Genomic DNA, 14,913 nt, shown 5'->3' on the forward strand with positions numbered 1-14,913 from the left:
GGGCTTGTTTAAGTCACCTTATTTTTGCTTATCTGAACTTATTTGGTATGGTCTGATCTGAATGTCAAATTTGACTAAATTTTGACCTTAAATATACGATAATCAATTAGGAAAAAATATATTAAGTGGGCTCTTGTTAAATTTGTAATAATGTGCATTTTATTAATAAGTGATTTTTATAAAAAAAAAAAATTCATTACAAAATTAAAGATATTTAGCGATAAAAAACTGCCCATAAAACGATGATCTGATCTAAACTTATTTTTTTTGAAATAAGTAAAAATAAGGTGAACTAAATAATGCCTTAATCCATATGTTGAAAATGCTTACTATAGTTGCATTTGTTTTTTCTTCAAATATCTCATACTAGTGTTAAAATTCTTAATAACTGACTCAAAACGAACCTGACTTAGCCACCTGAATTACCTTTTAAGTTTTAACAACCCATCATCATATTGTAGAAAACACAGGCAAAACTAAATAAATAAATAAATAAATTAACCCTAAAATTCTAATTTAAAGGGATAAACATTTATTTGTTGTTGATGGAAGCCCCAAGAAAACTATGACCTTTGTGATAGAACGAGATATGAGCAAAAAAAAAGAGGATGCACAGCAGGCCGGGCTACCTAGTCATGTAATTTCATTTTAATTACAATTACATCAATGGAAAAACAAAGTGGCTCAAAGGGATCCAAACCAATTTCGATGACTATAGTCTTACTATTTCTTAAATATTTTCTAGTTGGTACATTTGTTTTACCACGTTAGTCAATGCAAAACTTTTACGATTAGAATATCTAATTATCAACAATAAAAATTATAAAGAAAATGTACACAGTATTATGAATTGAACCATTTCTAACAAAACCTTACATAACTATACTTCTTAAATAGAAATCACAATAGTTAAGAGTTTGTGAATAGTGTCACAAATCAAAATATATCAGCTAAAAAATTATGCAGGAAGTATGACATAGCCCAAGATAAACAGGTCCAGACTCCAGACACATAAGAAACCATCTAAAACAGAATAACATCTGAGAGTCTGAGAGAGAATGGCTCAGCTTGTAACTGAGATCTAAAACAGAACTTTGAACAGCCAGCTTTACAAGAACAGGAAAAAAGACCGATTTAGGGAGACAATAATCTCATTCTGGACATTTTGATACTGACAACCCTCTCAATAACTGTAAACAGACTAACGAAATGAAAAAGCCCAAAGTCAGGGAATGGTCAAGAGTTTGTTAATTAGCAAACTTCAAAGCATGTTAGTTAGCAAACGTATTAAGCTTATGAAAGGCAAATAAACAGTTTGTAAATCTTAAACAAGAAATTCAAGTCCATTAATGAAGAATTGAGGAATATAATTGTCAAATGTTAGATTGTAAAGATTACACAAATGTACAGTTTCAGAAATATATAGATTCTAAGCTTATGTACAGAATTCACAATAGATGAATAGATGCGTTAGACAAACTAAGTCAGCAGTTTATTTACATGTAGTGCCACTGCCAAAATACCTTCTGCACTATCCCTCCACCACTTCTGACAGCAAGATGAAGTGTGTCGGAAGCAGGAGGAACACCCCAAAGTAGTGGCACTGCAACAGTCATACTCAGCTTCTCCTGTAATCCACCCTTCGTTCCTTTCTCAGCGACAACAACCTGCACCATCCAGTTCTTCAGCATACATATGAATTTTTAAAAGCACAGGATGCATTTACATGGAAGTAATTTGCTATATTCCATTTCCTATTAAGGAAAATATATACTTCCTCCATTTCTTATTTATTTGCAACAATTCTATACTAACATTCTCAATGCATGAATTCAATTGTTATAATTTTAATCATCAATGAACAAAAATTATACTTTATTCATCACGTATTAATTAAATTAAAACACCTTTCTTTTTCATCCGTTTCTAATTAATTGCAACATATCCTTACCTGGTAAGGACCCAATATTATTTACAGAGTATTATATCCCTTACTAACCCTAGCTGCACTATAATTTTATTATTTTTCTCACCCAACCCCACTTTTTTTTTTTTTTTTTTTTTAATTCTCTTACCCACTAACAATTAAAACTAATTCCCAGTAACTATGCTATATATTATTAATATTATATTCACGCTTTGGTCTCCGCCCTTTAATTTTCCAAAAACTTTTTGTAATGCCTACAATTGCAATTAATCCTTAATGGAGGGAGTACTAACCTACTAAGTTGCAATTTTGAAAATGCACTTTCACGAATATAACAAGATCCCGCAAGGCAATTTTTTTTTCTTAAATACGTAGTATAAATTACCTAGAATTGTCAAAGTAAAATATAAAAAATAGTGCAAAAGGCTAAGTGTTGCATCTAAATTAAATCAAAGGAAAATTGGAGGAAGTAGTTTGTAGCTCAAAAGATCTACATCCAAAGAGACCTATTTTTCACGTTAGATTTTATGCTTGTTTCTATCTGGAAAATGAGCTTTTCAATAAGAAAATAACAAGTTCAAAGTGACGGAGTAATTTCAAATAAGATATAATTTAGCTTAAAGGTTAGTACAGGAAATTTGTTATGCCTAAAATCTTACTTGGGAACATTACCCCCTTTATTTTTGGATCTTCTGATGAGGAAGTCTTTGTAAACATATTAAACAGTCACGAATTCACACCATAAAAAGATGTTCATAGATTAAACATGTGCATCAAAATGTTACAACATGAAACTTTCTTTGAATTCACGCAGCTAAATTAAAAATTAATAGAACAGGTTCACTGGTACAAACCTCTCCACCTTGCTCCAGGACACTGTCCTCAACAACATCACTAAGCATCTCAATTGAACGACAAAAGCTGACGATGCAAAGCCTTCTACCCGTATCAAGCCCCTGACAAATTTAATTACAAAAGCATCGTTGAAGTACAACAAAATCGCATTAAAACATAAACAATAGGTCTGGTTCAACAACTAATTGTAGCTATCTACATTCCTTACATTTGTTGCTGCAATATCAAAAAGTGCACCCAGACAAAGGCTTTGGTTTGGATCCATATAATCGCTCTCCTGAAACCGCTGATACCTCGGAGGAACTCTCACCTTACCCTGCCTCTTCTGCATTATGAAACCCCAATTTTGGCAACTTAACAAGTAATAACTAAAAATAAAACATTGAACTGAAAGAAGACATCAATAAATGGTAATCAGCACATCGTGAATGCAGCAAATAGCAAATTTCAATAGCAATAGCCAGAGGTAAATGCCACGACGAGTCCAAATTTGTATTGATTTAGAACACTGACTTAAGTTTGGTTAGTAAGGCATAGATTTTAGTATGTCTGAAAAAGAGGCTCTCTCACAAGTCTGGCTAGCACAGGGCTATTATGGATGACAAGCAGGTCAAGCCCTAAGAGTGGGCAACCGGCAACCCTTACAATGAAAGCAGCAAATTGAGCCATCATACATGCATGCCACCAAATGCCACATTTGCTAGTACTCCCTCTGTTGCTTGACTTTTTGCAATATTCACACACTCCACTTTGACCAATTTTGGTGACTTGTACATTTCAATGTGTAGTTTTTGAATATCAACTTTTTATGATTTATACGTGTTGATGATACTAAATAAAAATATAGGGCAAACTTTTGAATTGGCATACGCACCAAGTCAAATTTGAGGGCACTTGAACAAAACTGATCAACAAGAGCAAAATCATATTGAAACATCCCAGGAAGGATTAAATGACAATCATAGTGAAACAAAGAAAGTATATTTGGATACTTCAGTTGAATATTTTAATTCTGCATCCTCACATCTTTGGTCTTTTGTGACAAAAGCAACCTTTACATTTCTTTTTTTATTTAGTAATGAGTATATAATGAATAAAAACCATAAGAATTATAAAAGATAAATATAAATCATCTATTAAAATTTTCAAGTCACATTTCATGCCAAAAGTAAAATAAATTTTATCAAATCAGATTATGTTATACAAGGATATACTTCGTAATATATAGAGTATAGACAACTCTGACTAATTAATGGTAAGTTTCAAAAATCGTCGTAATTAATTAAGACCCAAAGGGAAAACAATAGAGTGAGAGAAGTGGAAGTATTACATGCATATCTCATAAAACATATAGTTCGCACCAAACTTGTATTTAAGAAAGTTTCAAGCATAAAAAAAACCATCAAACATTATGATAAAAAATCATTAAATAAGGTTTGTAATTATAAGCATAAAGCCCAACATATTCCAACCAAACCACAAGTCAATTTCTTACTCTGTATTAAGCTCATAATAAAATGATCCTCTTGCTACCTAAGTCAATGACTAAATGCATCTTTTAAACCAAAATTAGGAAATAGAGTAAGTCTTTTCCAAATCAAGGCATACCTCTAATGGAGAAATACGCCGAGGAACCAAAGAACCTCCAAGTTGTATGAGCCCATCTGCAGTGAACATTGTGATTGTGTCCTCACGAACCCACTGAATACCTACAGCAACTCAAATTTCAACAAAAGTTTGGAAAGTTTCAGAAGTGCTTATATCTGACCTATTTCTGGCAATAAAGCATTAGACTAAAATACAATAGTACTTATAATGCAAGATTGAACCGAAAGTGCAATATTCCAACTTGGGAACATGGTTAAAACTTAAAAGGATGTCCATCAGACTGCTCAGGGCAAGTAACATGACTAACATCACACTTAAAAGCAAGTATGCAAAGCTGAAGGAAACTACTTTGTATCAGAAGAAAAAAAGGATAATCATCCAATTTGCAAATGATTATGAGACATATCCTTCTACATAAAAGACAATCAAAGAATTATTCCCAGTCTATAAAATCACCACCCCCCCCCCCCCCCAAAGTAAATAAGGGTAATTGTTCTGAACTATAAATCAGTTCATCTGTAGTATGAAAGATGATACACCATCATTTCCCCATCAACAGGCTACAGCATAAACCTCAAAAATTCATCTTATATAACAGCTCTGTTTGAAGGGCTCCTATTCTGAGATTTTAATTAAAAAAAAGCTATAGAACACCATTTCTCCTGCTTGACTAGTATGAAAAAAACAAAAAATTGTTTACATCTGTCACAACATTCTGATTTTGATATCTGAGACCACAATTTACTTGATAAAGAAGATGAAATGAAGAATAAACATTTTCACGTTCAATAAACAAAATTATAATAAACATTTTCACATTCAATAAACACAATTATATTAACATAGTTGTCGTCTCTGACATGTAGCTAAAAAAGAACGATCCCAACTATAAGCGGTATTTTCAAACTAATTACAATATTGAGTAACTTTATATTTCAAACTATTTGGTCTACCTTCTTAAATTAAGCCTTTTTTTAAATAACCACCAGTTAAATCACCTCTCCCCTTCCCATCCCCTCCCCACCCCACCCCACCCCAATCCCTTCCCAGTTCCCACTACCAAGCCACAAACCCAGCCAAACCCTCTCCATCCTCTCCATTTCTAGTAAAACATGCCAACATCTACTTAGATAATGTTCATTTATTATAATTTTTTTTAATGTAATCTTGAAGGTATTCTTGGCCTCTCCCTCTTTTTTCTTCTTTGATTTTTTTTATTTTTAATTTAGCTTCCTCACCACTTACATTAATGCTGTCACCATTCCTGCCAACCTCGACTGGTTTATCATCCCAGAATCATATAAACAAACCATCATCACCTGATCCATAATCATGTAAAACCACTGCAAACTGTTGACAAAAAGCTAATATCAATATTCATAATTCTCCAAAACCATCCACCATAATTTAAGAAATAGACACAAAAAATAATGAGTATTTCTGACTAAGACCAAAAGTCCAAAACTTGGGGATTTTGAACATTTGGTGTCAAATTCAACACTGATGTCCTCAAAGCCAAAGCCTTGGAGCCCTTGGTGGTAGCTGCATTCATCTTCTTCTACTTTTTTTTTTTTTTTTTTTTTTTTTTGGAGCAATTGGAAGAAGTGGTAACGATGGCCATGAGACTGATGACAGTAATACGTCAGAGGAGAGAGGTGGTGGTTGAGGTTCTGACTTAAATGCTGACAAATATATATGTGTATATATATAAAGGCCTTTACATCCAGTTTCGTAGAGAGTAAAAATCAAGGTAATGTTTATGGATTTATAGTGCAATTTTGTGAGGGAAGTCTCATGTCAATGTCCATGTAAATGCTTGTCCACCAGCAAAATTTCACTAGGGCACTTACACAAAGAAAGAAAAAAGTAAGAAAAAATTAGAGATATTAGTATTTTTATAGATGATGCACTCTTCAACTTTGTTTTGCGCCAGCACACTCTAGATATCACCATGGTAGGCTGGTAGCTAATTGATAATCCAAACTTCTAACAATGAAGGAAGCTCATCTAATTTCCTATCAAGAGGAAAACTTTAACAATGTAAGTAGATTGACATCTAACTTAGCCTAAAGTCCCTACCAAATTATTATCTAACTTTACCTAAATCATTACAAATTTATTACAACATTATTACAACATAATACATCCTCTGTTTCTTAATACATTCACCAGGTTGAATTTATTACAAACTCAATTAGATGTCAACTTGTTGCATGTATTGAGACACAGAGGAAGTATAAGTTGGGAAACATAAACATACATCTATAATCCAAAGTGGAAAAAGCCATCCAGTGTCATGGCTTATGAACATTACAATCATTGTAACATTCAGTCACTCCACAAGATAACTACGTATTTCATATTTTTATGAAAAGTAAGGCAAGTACAAAAGAGGTGAGGACACAATGTCTATGAGAAGCCTCTCATAATCGGACTTTGAGACTTGATATGTAATGATCAATTGTACTTTAGTCCAGTTTGCTATGAAAGTGCAACGCAAGAGAACTTCAATTTATATTGCTAGGCACTATATAGAGGATTTATAAATGAAAAAGAATGAAAAGGACTTACATGGGTTTCTAATGTTTGGTAGTAATAATCATAAAGGAATTTTAGTAGGGAAAAGAAATAAATAGAGTAGAATTTAAAAGGTTGCCAATTTTTTCGCTGTCTTTTCTATCATTGACTAACTAACAACACATTGGATTCTTTTCAATGGCTCCATAACACCAAACACTAGACGATATAATTACTCTACGTCTCGTATTCATCTTTTCCCTTCCCTTCTATTCCTTTCAATTCCATTACCGAAATTACCAAAAAAGTTGTAAGACGACTAACTGTATATTTATGCCTTTGCACCAAAAAACAAACAAAAATATTTTCCTTACCAATGTACTAGACCTCATCCAACGATCATTGATGTTCAACTTTCCAACAAATGACCCAACTTGTACCGCTTTTATAGATTGTTTATCCAATGATCTACTCCTTCCGTCCCCGATTGATAGTCACTTATGCCATTTTTGGGCACCCAAAATGTTAGTCACATTTGCGTTTTTCAAGTACCATTAATATTATTTTTTTTACCAAAATTCTCTAACAATTGCAAAAATATTTGTGCAAATTTAACTTTCCAATGTAAATTTTACTTTCCCATTTACTTTAATTACTTTCTCCCTCTACTTTTTTGCATACCCAATGTAAATTTACTTTTTCAATGTACTTTCTTTAATTCTCCTTAATTCCCGTGATTTTTCTTCAAAAGTGACTATCAACCGGGGACGGAGGGAGTATATCTTAACCAGCCCACTGATCATTCATTTGACTTCACAAACTCATACACATTTGACTAAGTTCGTCTAAAAAACCATTCAAACATGCCACAACTTTTAAAATTGTCCAAGTTAATTCCTCTAATATATTTTATAGCAAAGCCTAAAACCCATCACAACTTTAAGAAGAGCATCTCTTATGGCAAGCTAATTGTCCAATTAGCTTGCCTTGCCACATAACATTTATAGCTAATTAACTCTTTATTTGATTTGTACCCCAAGCTACTAGCTTGCTATTGAATTATTTTCCATGTGTCAATAAATAGTTGGCTAGCATTCTCCATCCTTTTGTCAAGCAAATTAGCTTGCCCAAGCTAATTTTCGTTTTTAACTCCAATGGTTAAGCTAGTAGCTAACTTGTAATAATTGCAAGCAAAATTCCAACTATAACCGTTGGAGTGCTGTTTAATCTAATTCATGTCCATTGTACCCCTTGGACATATCTGACGCATAGTTTGGAATGCTAGGAAGCACAAAAACATCGAGAACTTTAGGTTATTCTTTTTGAAATCCCATTGTTTGTGAATTTACATGCTAACACATCAAATAAAGCAAGTTTTTTAAGTTGCAAGGTAACCTCATATGAGTTCAAGTAGTTAATGCATAGACAAGCGAGCTTCAAGCTCCACCTTTAAACTTAAATTTCCAACTTGCCAACTTAAACAAATTCTAAAACTCAATAGAAAGATCAAGCTTTTGCTAAAGCCAGATAAAGATAACCAAGCCTAGAAAGCCGAAAATTACATCCTTACATTGAACCTACCCTTTGCAGTATACACTCAAAAATTTTAAGTACATAACATCTGCCAACTAGCTTAAACACTAAAGTAACTCGAAACTCTAGCAAAATCATAGCAATAAAACTTAGAACCCTGATATTGCAGACACCCAAATATCATTAATCCACATTCAAACAAATGTCTAACTTATGTTTAAAAATCAAATACCATCAAAGTTGTAGAATCAAAGGAATGCCATTTAATTCCCTGAATTCGGATAATCAAAAGCAGAAATAAATTGAATCATATGATTATTAATAAACTTCAAAAAAATGAGGCAAATGAACAGTAAATAACCGATTTACCAGAATTAGAATCAATGGATTGAGGGTCCCACGGATACGATCCATAATCAAAGTCGAAAGGATCATCAGAAGAAGCTTTAGCTGTCAATCGGAAAAATCGAGAGGAAATAAGAGGTGGAATAAAGAAGGAGAAAGGTTGATGATGAATGTTAGAAGAGAGGGAAGGAGAGAATTGACGGAAGCTTCGAGAAATGGTTAGTAATGAAGAACCAAGTGCAGAAGTTTCCGCCATTGGAGAATGGAGAGAGAAAATTGAGAAGAAGAAAGAATTTAGACATGAAGTTTAAGAAAGAAAATATTAAAATAAAATTAAAAAAAATGGAGAATGTGGTATCTAATTTGGCTGGATATATGGAGGACGATGGACGCCACACAAGCAGGAGGGAGGAGGGAAAGGGCACACGCGGGACCAGATGGAGAGTAATTATATGGTCAAAGATAAGATTCACATTAGACTTGACTTATTAAGAGCAACTTTAATTTAATTGATTTGTAGCTAGGGACTTAGGCCACGTTCTTTAGAGCATTCACATCAATGAGCATTTTTTTTGCTCATGAGCAAAAATGGTGAGTATATTTGGTAGAAATGGTACTACATCAATTAGGAAAATGAAAAATGCTCATGAGCAATTTAATTATTTTTTGATCACTAGTGGGATAAAATTTCCTCACCAAAAATGCTCATGAGCAAATTGGTTGGGAAGAGAGAGAAAGTAGCTAGAGAGAGAATGAGCAAAAAAAAATTTGCTCACTAATGTGAGTGCTCTTAGAGCTGCTTTATTCTGCTCAAATTAAATCTGCTCTGCTCAAAAAAATATGTTTTTCTCTATTTTCAAATAATAATTAATAATAATAGTTAATATTCAATAATAATAATTAATATTGTATTGATGATAATAATTTATTATTTTGAATAATTATAATAATTATTAATACTAAAAATAATTTTAATAATTATTTATACTAAAAATAATTTTAATAATTATTTATACTAAAAATAATTTTAATAATTTTAATATTAATAATAATTAGGAAAATTTCACAAGAATAATCCAACCTTTCACACATTCACCCAAAATAATCCAACCTTTCGGTTAACCTTGAATAATCCTAAGTTTACTATATATTTTCTCCTAGCAACCCCAACAGGTCACCTTACCCTTTACAACCGGTTACCATCCACGTGGCAATTTCCGATTAGTCAAAGTTTTATTTTTTAATTTTTTTAAAGAAAAATCTAAAAATTAAAAAAAAAAAAAATTCTATCTCCTTCCCCTTCTTGTTTGTATCTCTCTCCTCCTTCTTCCTCCATTATCACCCACGCACCAACACCACTCAACACACCCATGGGGCCACTGCAAACACCACCGCCTATAACCACCACAAACACCACCGACATCACCACTCATCACAACATTCATGACCAACCCACAATATCAACAACCACTCATAACACAACCGAAAACAACACCCACAACAACCGCAACACCAACGACGTACGACCACCCCAATTCAGCCCAAAATTCAATTGAGAGGGAGAAAAGAGAAGGAAATTGGTGGGAGTTAGGGTTTTGTGTTCTAGGTTGGTAGAATTGGGATTTTGGGTGTATGGGTTAGGGTGGGTTGGTGAATTCGGGTATGGGTTGTTTCAGCGAGGTGGGATTGGTGGTTGTGAGTCTTGGTCGGAGTGGGTTTGGGTTTGGGTGGGGTAAATGGTGGCGGCTAAATTGCAGGCTAATTGCGAGGTGGTGGCAAGTGGAGGGTTGGTTGACAGGGAAAGGAGGGGCTAGTGGGGCAGATGGGAAAATGGGTGAGGTGGTTCACAGTGGCGGCAAGGTTGAGAGAGGTGAAGGAGCCATTGTTCATGGCAAGAAGCTTGAAACGGTGTTGAATAGCACTACAAGAAAAAGGGGTATTAGCGACCGCCAAAATAGTCGCAAATTCGTCGCAAAAATGGATTTGCGACGGATTAGCAACTACTTTGGTTAGTTGGCAAAGACCTCGTCGCAAATCCATTTTTGCAACTAATTTTTGAACAGTAGAAAATTTGCAACGGATTTGCAACGACTTTGCAACTATCATTTAGCGACTAACTTTCAAATTTTAGCAACTAAATCATTGTCCGTCGTAAAATATTAGCGACGGATTAGCGACTACGGAAACTAATGTTTTAAAACTCTTTTTGCGACGGACTAGCAATTACAAGACCAAATTTTGCGACTACAAGACAAAACTTTTGCGACTACAGAGACTAATTTCTTTGCGATGGATTTGCAACTAGAGGCCAAAATATTGCGACGGTTGAGACTAATTTGTTTCGCGACGGATTAGCTGCCACGAGACCAAAATTTTGCGACTATAAAAACTAGTTTTTTGCAACAAACTAGCGACTACCGAGTCCAATTATTGCAACATACCAATTAATCTCCATAAGAAATCTACCGTCGCAATATTTTTGCGACGGGCTATTAATATTTGGAGACCTTAATTTAGTGACGACCAAATATCAATAAAAAAAAAAGTACCTACACATATATTCAAATAACCAAAATGTTAATTTTATTCAAATATCCAAAATATCATCATCAATTTTGTATCAATGTATTAAAAAACAATATTAGTAACCATAAGACTAATTGTTTCAAAAATCACCTCTAACATGACAAATAAGAACTAATGATGATATACATTATGAAGTAAGGTGAGAAGTAGGATCGTTCTTGTAGTAAATTTGTGAAGCACTCCCTAAACCATAAACTTTTCTATTCTTTTTCCCACCTACAACCTCCAATTAGACTTTGTCGGGGTTTATCTCAACTCCTTTTTATATTCCTCAAGTTTATCCATATATTGTCCCTGCATTAAGATATGTATTTGTAACTATGGTCTCAATTGTTAAAACTTAAAAGACTAAAAAAAATAACAACACTTATAATAAAATAATTATTGTAAACAATTATTAGAAATTTTTTTGGCAGATTCTCCTTTGTAAATCAAACAAATCCCTTCAATAGGGTATGACTTCAAAACCTGTTTCAATTCACATTATGCCATACCACGTTAATCATTTGATTAATGCCCTCATCCTCCAACTCAATCACACAAAAAAATAAATAATCTATAAAATCTAAAAACATTAACTACCATATACTACCTCCGTTACATATTATTTGCAACGATTTGACATAAAGTAGAGAGGAAAAATGTCTAATCGTTGCAAATAATATGTAACGGAGGTAGTATTTTTTTTTGTAATCTTAGAAAAATATATAAGTATACTCATACCATGACTTGATGAGTCTTGTCACCCACAATTCAATTTCATTATTGCCCACATCAACAGAATGAGCGCTCTCATATCAGAAGAAGTTGTTAGCACTACAAAAAAAAAAAACATAAAAAGGGGACATATAAAAAGGAATGGGGATTGGCTTTGTTAGGTATTATGTGGTAATTGACTAATTGTATTCTATAATGTTCTTTCTAATTTAATTTACAAAAAGCAGCCCAACATCCCCTATTTTCTTTACTGTTCTTTCTGATTTACTTTTCTCTTGCTTTAGTTGTGAGAAATAGAGTGAAAGTAGTAGCAATTAATTACAAAATAAAGGATAATTCATAGACCCTATAACTAATGTCTAATAATAGAGCATAATGCCAAACACTTGATTTATTCCAAAATTTTAAACCAAAAATCTGCTGAACTGCAAAGAACCAAGGAGCTGGCATGCCACGTAGACTGATCACATATACAAGGAGGGGAAGAATGAACAAAGCAGCAGTAGCACATCACATCACACCATGACAACAACCCACCAAGTAAGTGACAGCAACCCACCAAATTATCACACATAGGACAGGGGTGTAGTTGGGATCATTTGTGAGCATTGTACATATAAAAAGGGGAGAAGGAGCAATGGGATTGGTAGTGAATTTCTTGTGTAATTCAGTAACCCTAAGATTTGTGACTTAAAAGTCACCCTTGTAGTAGTCGTTTTTGCTAAAATGAAACCCATCCCTTTTCCTCAATTTCTTATTTCTTTAAAATTTGCATCTTTATTGTGTGTTGTCTAATTTTCTGGTGAGTAATAGTCTAGTTCATTACATGAACACATAAATAATGTCTAATACCAGCAGATACAATCAAATTGCACAAATAAAGTCAGAGCATAACAAGAATTCAAAGCAAAACAAGAATTAAGTGCAAAACAAGAATTCAATGGAGTTCGGACGAACCTCAATACACTCCATCCATTAATTACCCAATTAGAATTACACTCTAAGCAACGAAACCCCCTTCTTCAGAAAATATAGGGTTCGAAATAACTAGAATTGGGATTTTTACATTGAAAATAATTAAGGATTTTAGCAAACTTAATCAATTTCGAATGATTTTTCACTAATTTACTTAAATTACACCATGGAAACCAAATTAAAATCAATAATTGGACAAAAATTTCAATGATAACCCTAAAAATCGTAGTTGGTGAATTACAATAAACGAAAGATAGAAGGGACGTCAAGCGTTTGAACTTACCTTGGAGGAGACATGGTGGCGCAGCGAAGGCAGATGAAGAGCGACGGTGAGGGTTGAATTCTTTAATCTCTGAAAATTTCCTTCTGCATGCTTTTTTTTAGAAGGAAGAGTTTTTGTACTTTATAGAACCATTGATGAAAAAATTACTTAAGGCTTTTAAGTGATTGAGTTTTTTTTTTTTTTTTGTTTTTTTTTGGACGAGTAAGATAGTAAGTGATTAAGTTAGTTCTTTTTTTGTTTTGTTGGCAACTCCTCATCATATTAAGGGTTTTGTTTTTATTTCTTTTTTATTAAATTTATAAAATAATGGTAATGACTAAGGATTTAGTTGCAACATTAGTCGCAAATTTTAAATTAAAAAGTTAGAAAATCATTATCCCCAACGACTATAATTTATAGTCGCAAATATTATTAGAATGTTGCAATTTAGCGACAACATTGCAACTACTGCAAAATGAGTCGCAAAATTTGTGACTACTCGTCTCTAACAGTCGCAAATATATTTTTTGCGACTGATTACTATAGTAGTCGCAAAATTCAGTCGCAAATTAGCGACTGCGTAGCAACTGGTGCAAAATTAGTTGCAAAATTTGTGACTGACCGTCTTTTTCAGTAGCAAAAATATTTTTTGCGACCGAATAATAGGGTAGTCGTAAATTTCTGTTGCTAATTTATCTTTTTCTTGTAGTGTAGGAGAGAAGGAAGAAGGTGGGGAAAATTAAGGAAAATAAAAAATAAAATAAAAATTAAAAAAAGTTACCTGAAGTTCAGGTAGCCGGTCAAAAAAGCTCGGTGTAAGAAAATAAGTAGTAAACTTAGGATTATTGAGGGTTAATCGAAAGGTTGGATTATTTTAGGAGAAAGAGGTAAAGGTTGGATTATTCCCGTTAAATTTTCCTAATAATTAATATTTATTAATCATAATAATAATTATCAATAATAATATTTAATAATTCAAACTATTAAGAATAAATATTTAATAATATTATTAATTAATAATTTCTAATAATTAATTCTTTTTTAAAAAAGTGAATAATAATTGTTTCGGGGTTTTCTGATGTCCTGCGGGAGAGTTACAATTCCGAGACTGGAACCGGACGCCTGTACCTGCAAAATAACGGAGACTCCTGAGAGCTCCGCCTCCAACGGTCAAGTTAGTACCTGATTAAGGAGTAATTAATACAGAAATTAAAGTAATGAGATCTCTCTAGGTGAGAGTGCTTAGTGTTGGTAATCTGCGTCGTTAGCGAGATTAGCCGGTTGTTAATAACTCTGTTCTTCTCCGCTTGATTTCTTGATTATTCGATCGTGTGATTAATGAGGATTAATTAAGTATTTATAGCCTTGAGAAGCGTGCCACTTCTTTAGGTTTAGGGTAAACCTAGGGCTGATCGGGCCTCTAGACTGGATTGGGCCTTGGTGGCCGGTTTTCCCATTTGGCATGGGTGGACACGTGGCGTGTCTAAAGTGGTCCGTAGAGGACGTATCTGTGATTGACACGTGGCAGGCTCCTGTTGTCCTTCGTGAAGGACACGTGGCGGAACCTGGTTGGTCCACTTGTCAGACG

The 14,913-nt window shown here is 33.5% G+C and overlaps 1 protein-coding gene and 1 long non-coding RNA gene across 3 annotated transcripts; both read right to left on the minus strand.

Annotated features, from left to right (window-relative positions):
• Nucleotides 1-1,324: 1,324 nt before the first annotated feature.
• Nucleotides 1,325-9,313, minus strand: LOC110709925. Of its 2 annotated transcripts, none has more exons than XM_021888182.1 (5): nt 8,810-9,313; nt 4,391-4,500; nt 2,991-3,107; nt 2,782-2,883; nt 1,325-1,667 (listed from the first exon to the last, which is right to left on the minus strand). In XM_021888182.1, exons 1-5 carry the CDS (start codon nt 9,039-9,041, stop codon nt 1,497-1,499), a joined length of 732 nt encoding a protein of 243 aa, XP_021743874.1. In that variant the 5' UTR covers nt 9,042-9,313; the 3' UTR covers nt 1,325-1,496. The 2 variants fall into 2 exon arrangements, with proteins under 2 accessions (XP_021743874.1, XP_021743876.1); XM_021888184.1 differs by having other exon boundaries at nt 4,391-4,491; nt 8,810-9,304.
• Nucleotides 9,314-9,853: 540 nt separating this feature from the next.
• On the minus strand, nt 9,854-14,227 carry LOC110709926. Its single transcript, XR_002509061.1, has 3 exons — nt 13,347-14,227; nt 12,095-12,187; nt 9,854-11,665 (listed from the first exon to the last, which is right to left on the minus strand). It is a non-coding gene; the product is annotated as an uncharacterized LOC110709926 (long non-coding RNA).
• Between the last annotated feature and the right edge of the window lie 686 nt (nt 14,228-14,913).

This window comes from Chenopodium quinoa, unplaced genomic scaffold (genome assembly GCF_001683475.1).
Source record: "Chenopodium quinoa cultivar QQ74 unplaced genomic scaffold, ASM168347v1, whole genome shotgun sequence".
Lineage (NCBI taxonomy): Eukaryota > Viridiplantae > Streptophyta > Magnoliopsida > Caryophyllales > Amaranthaceae > Chenopodium > Chenopodium quinoa.

Coding starts and splice junctions, on each gene's coding strand:
- LOC110709925 (XM_021888182.1), bottom strand. CDS start 9,041: ATGGCGGAAACTTCTGCACTTGGTTCTTCATTACTAACCATTTCTCGA. Junction 4,501..8,809: donor ATCCATTGATTCTAATTCTG/GTAAATCGGTTA, acceptor TTGAAATTTGAG/TTGCTGTAGGTATTCAGTGG. Junction 2,884..2,990: donor TTGATATTGCAGCAACAAAT/GTAAGGAATGTA, acceptor TAAATTTGTCAG/GGGCTTGATACGGGTAGAAG.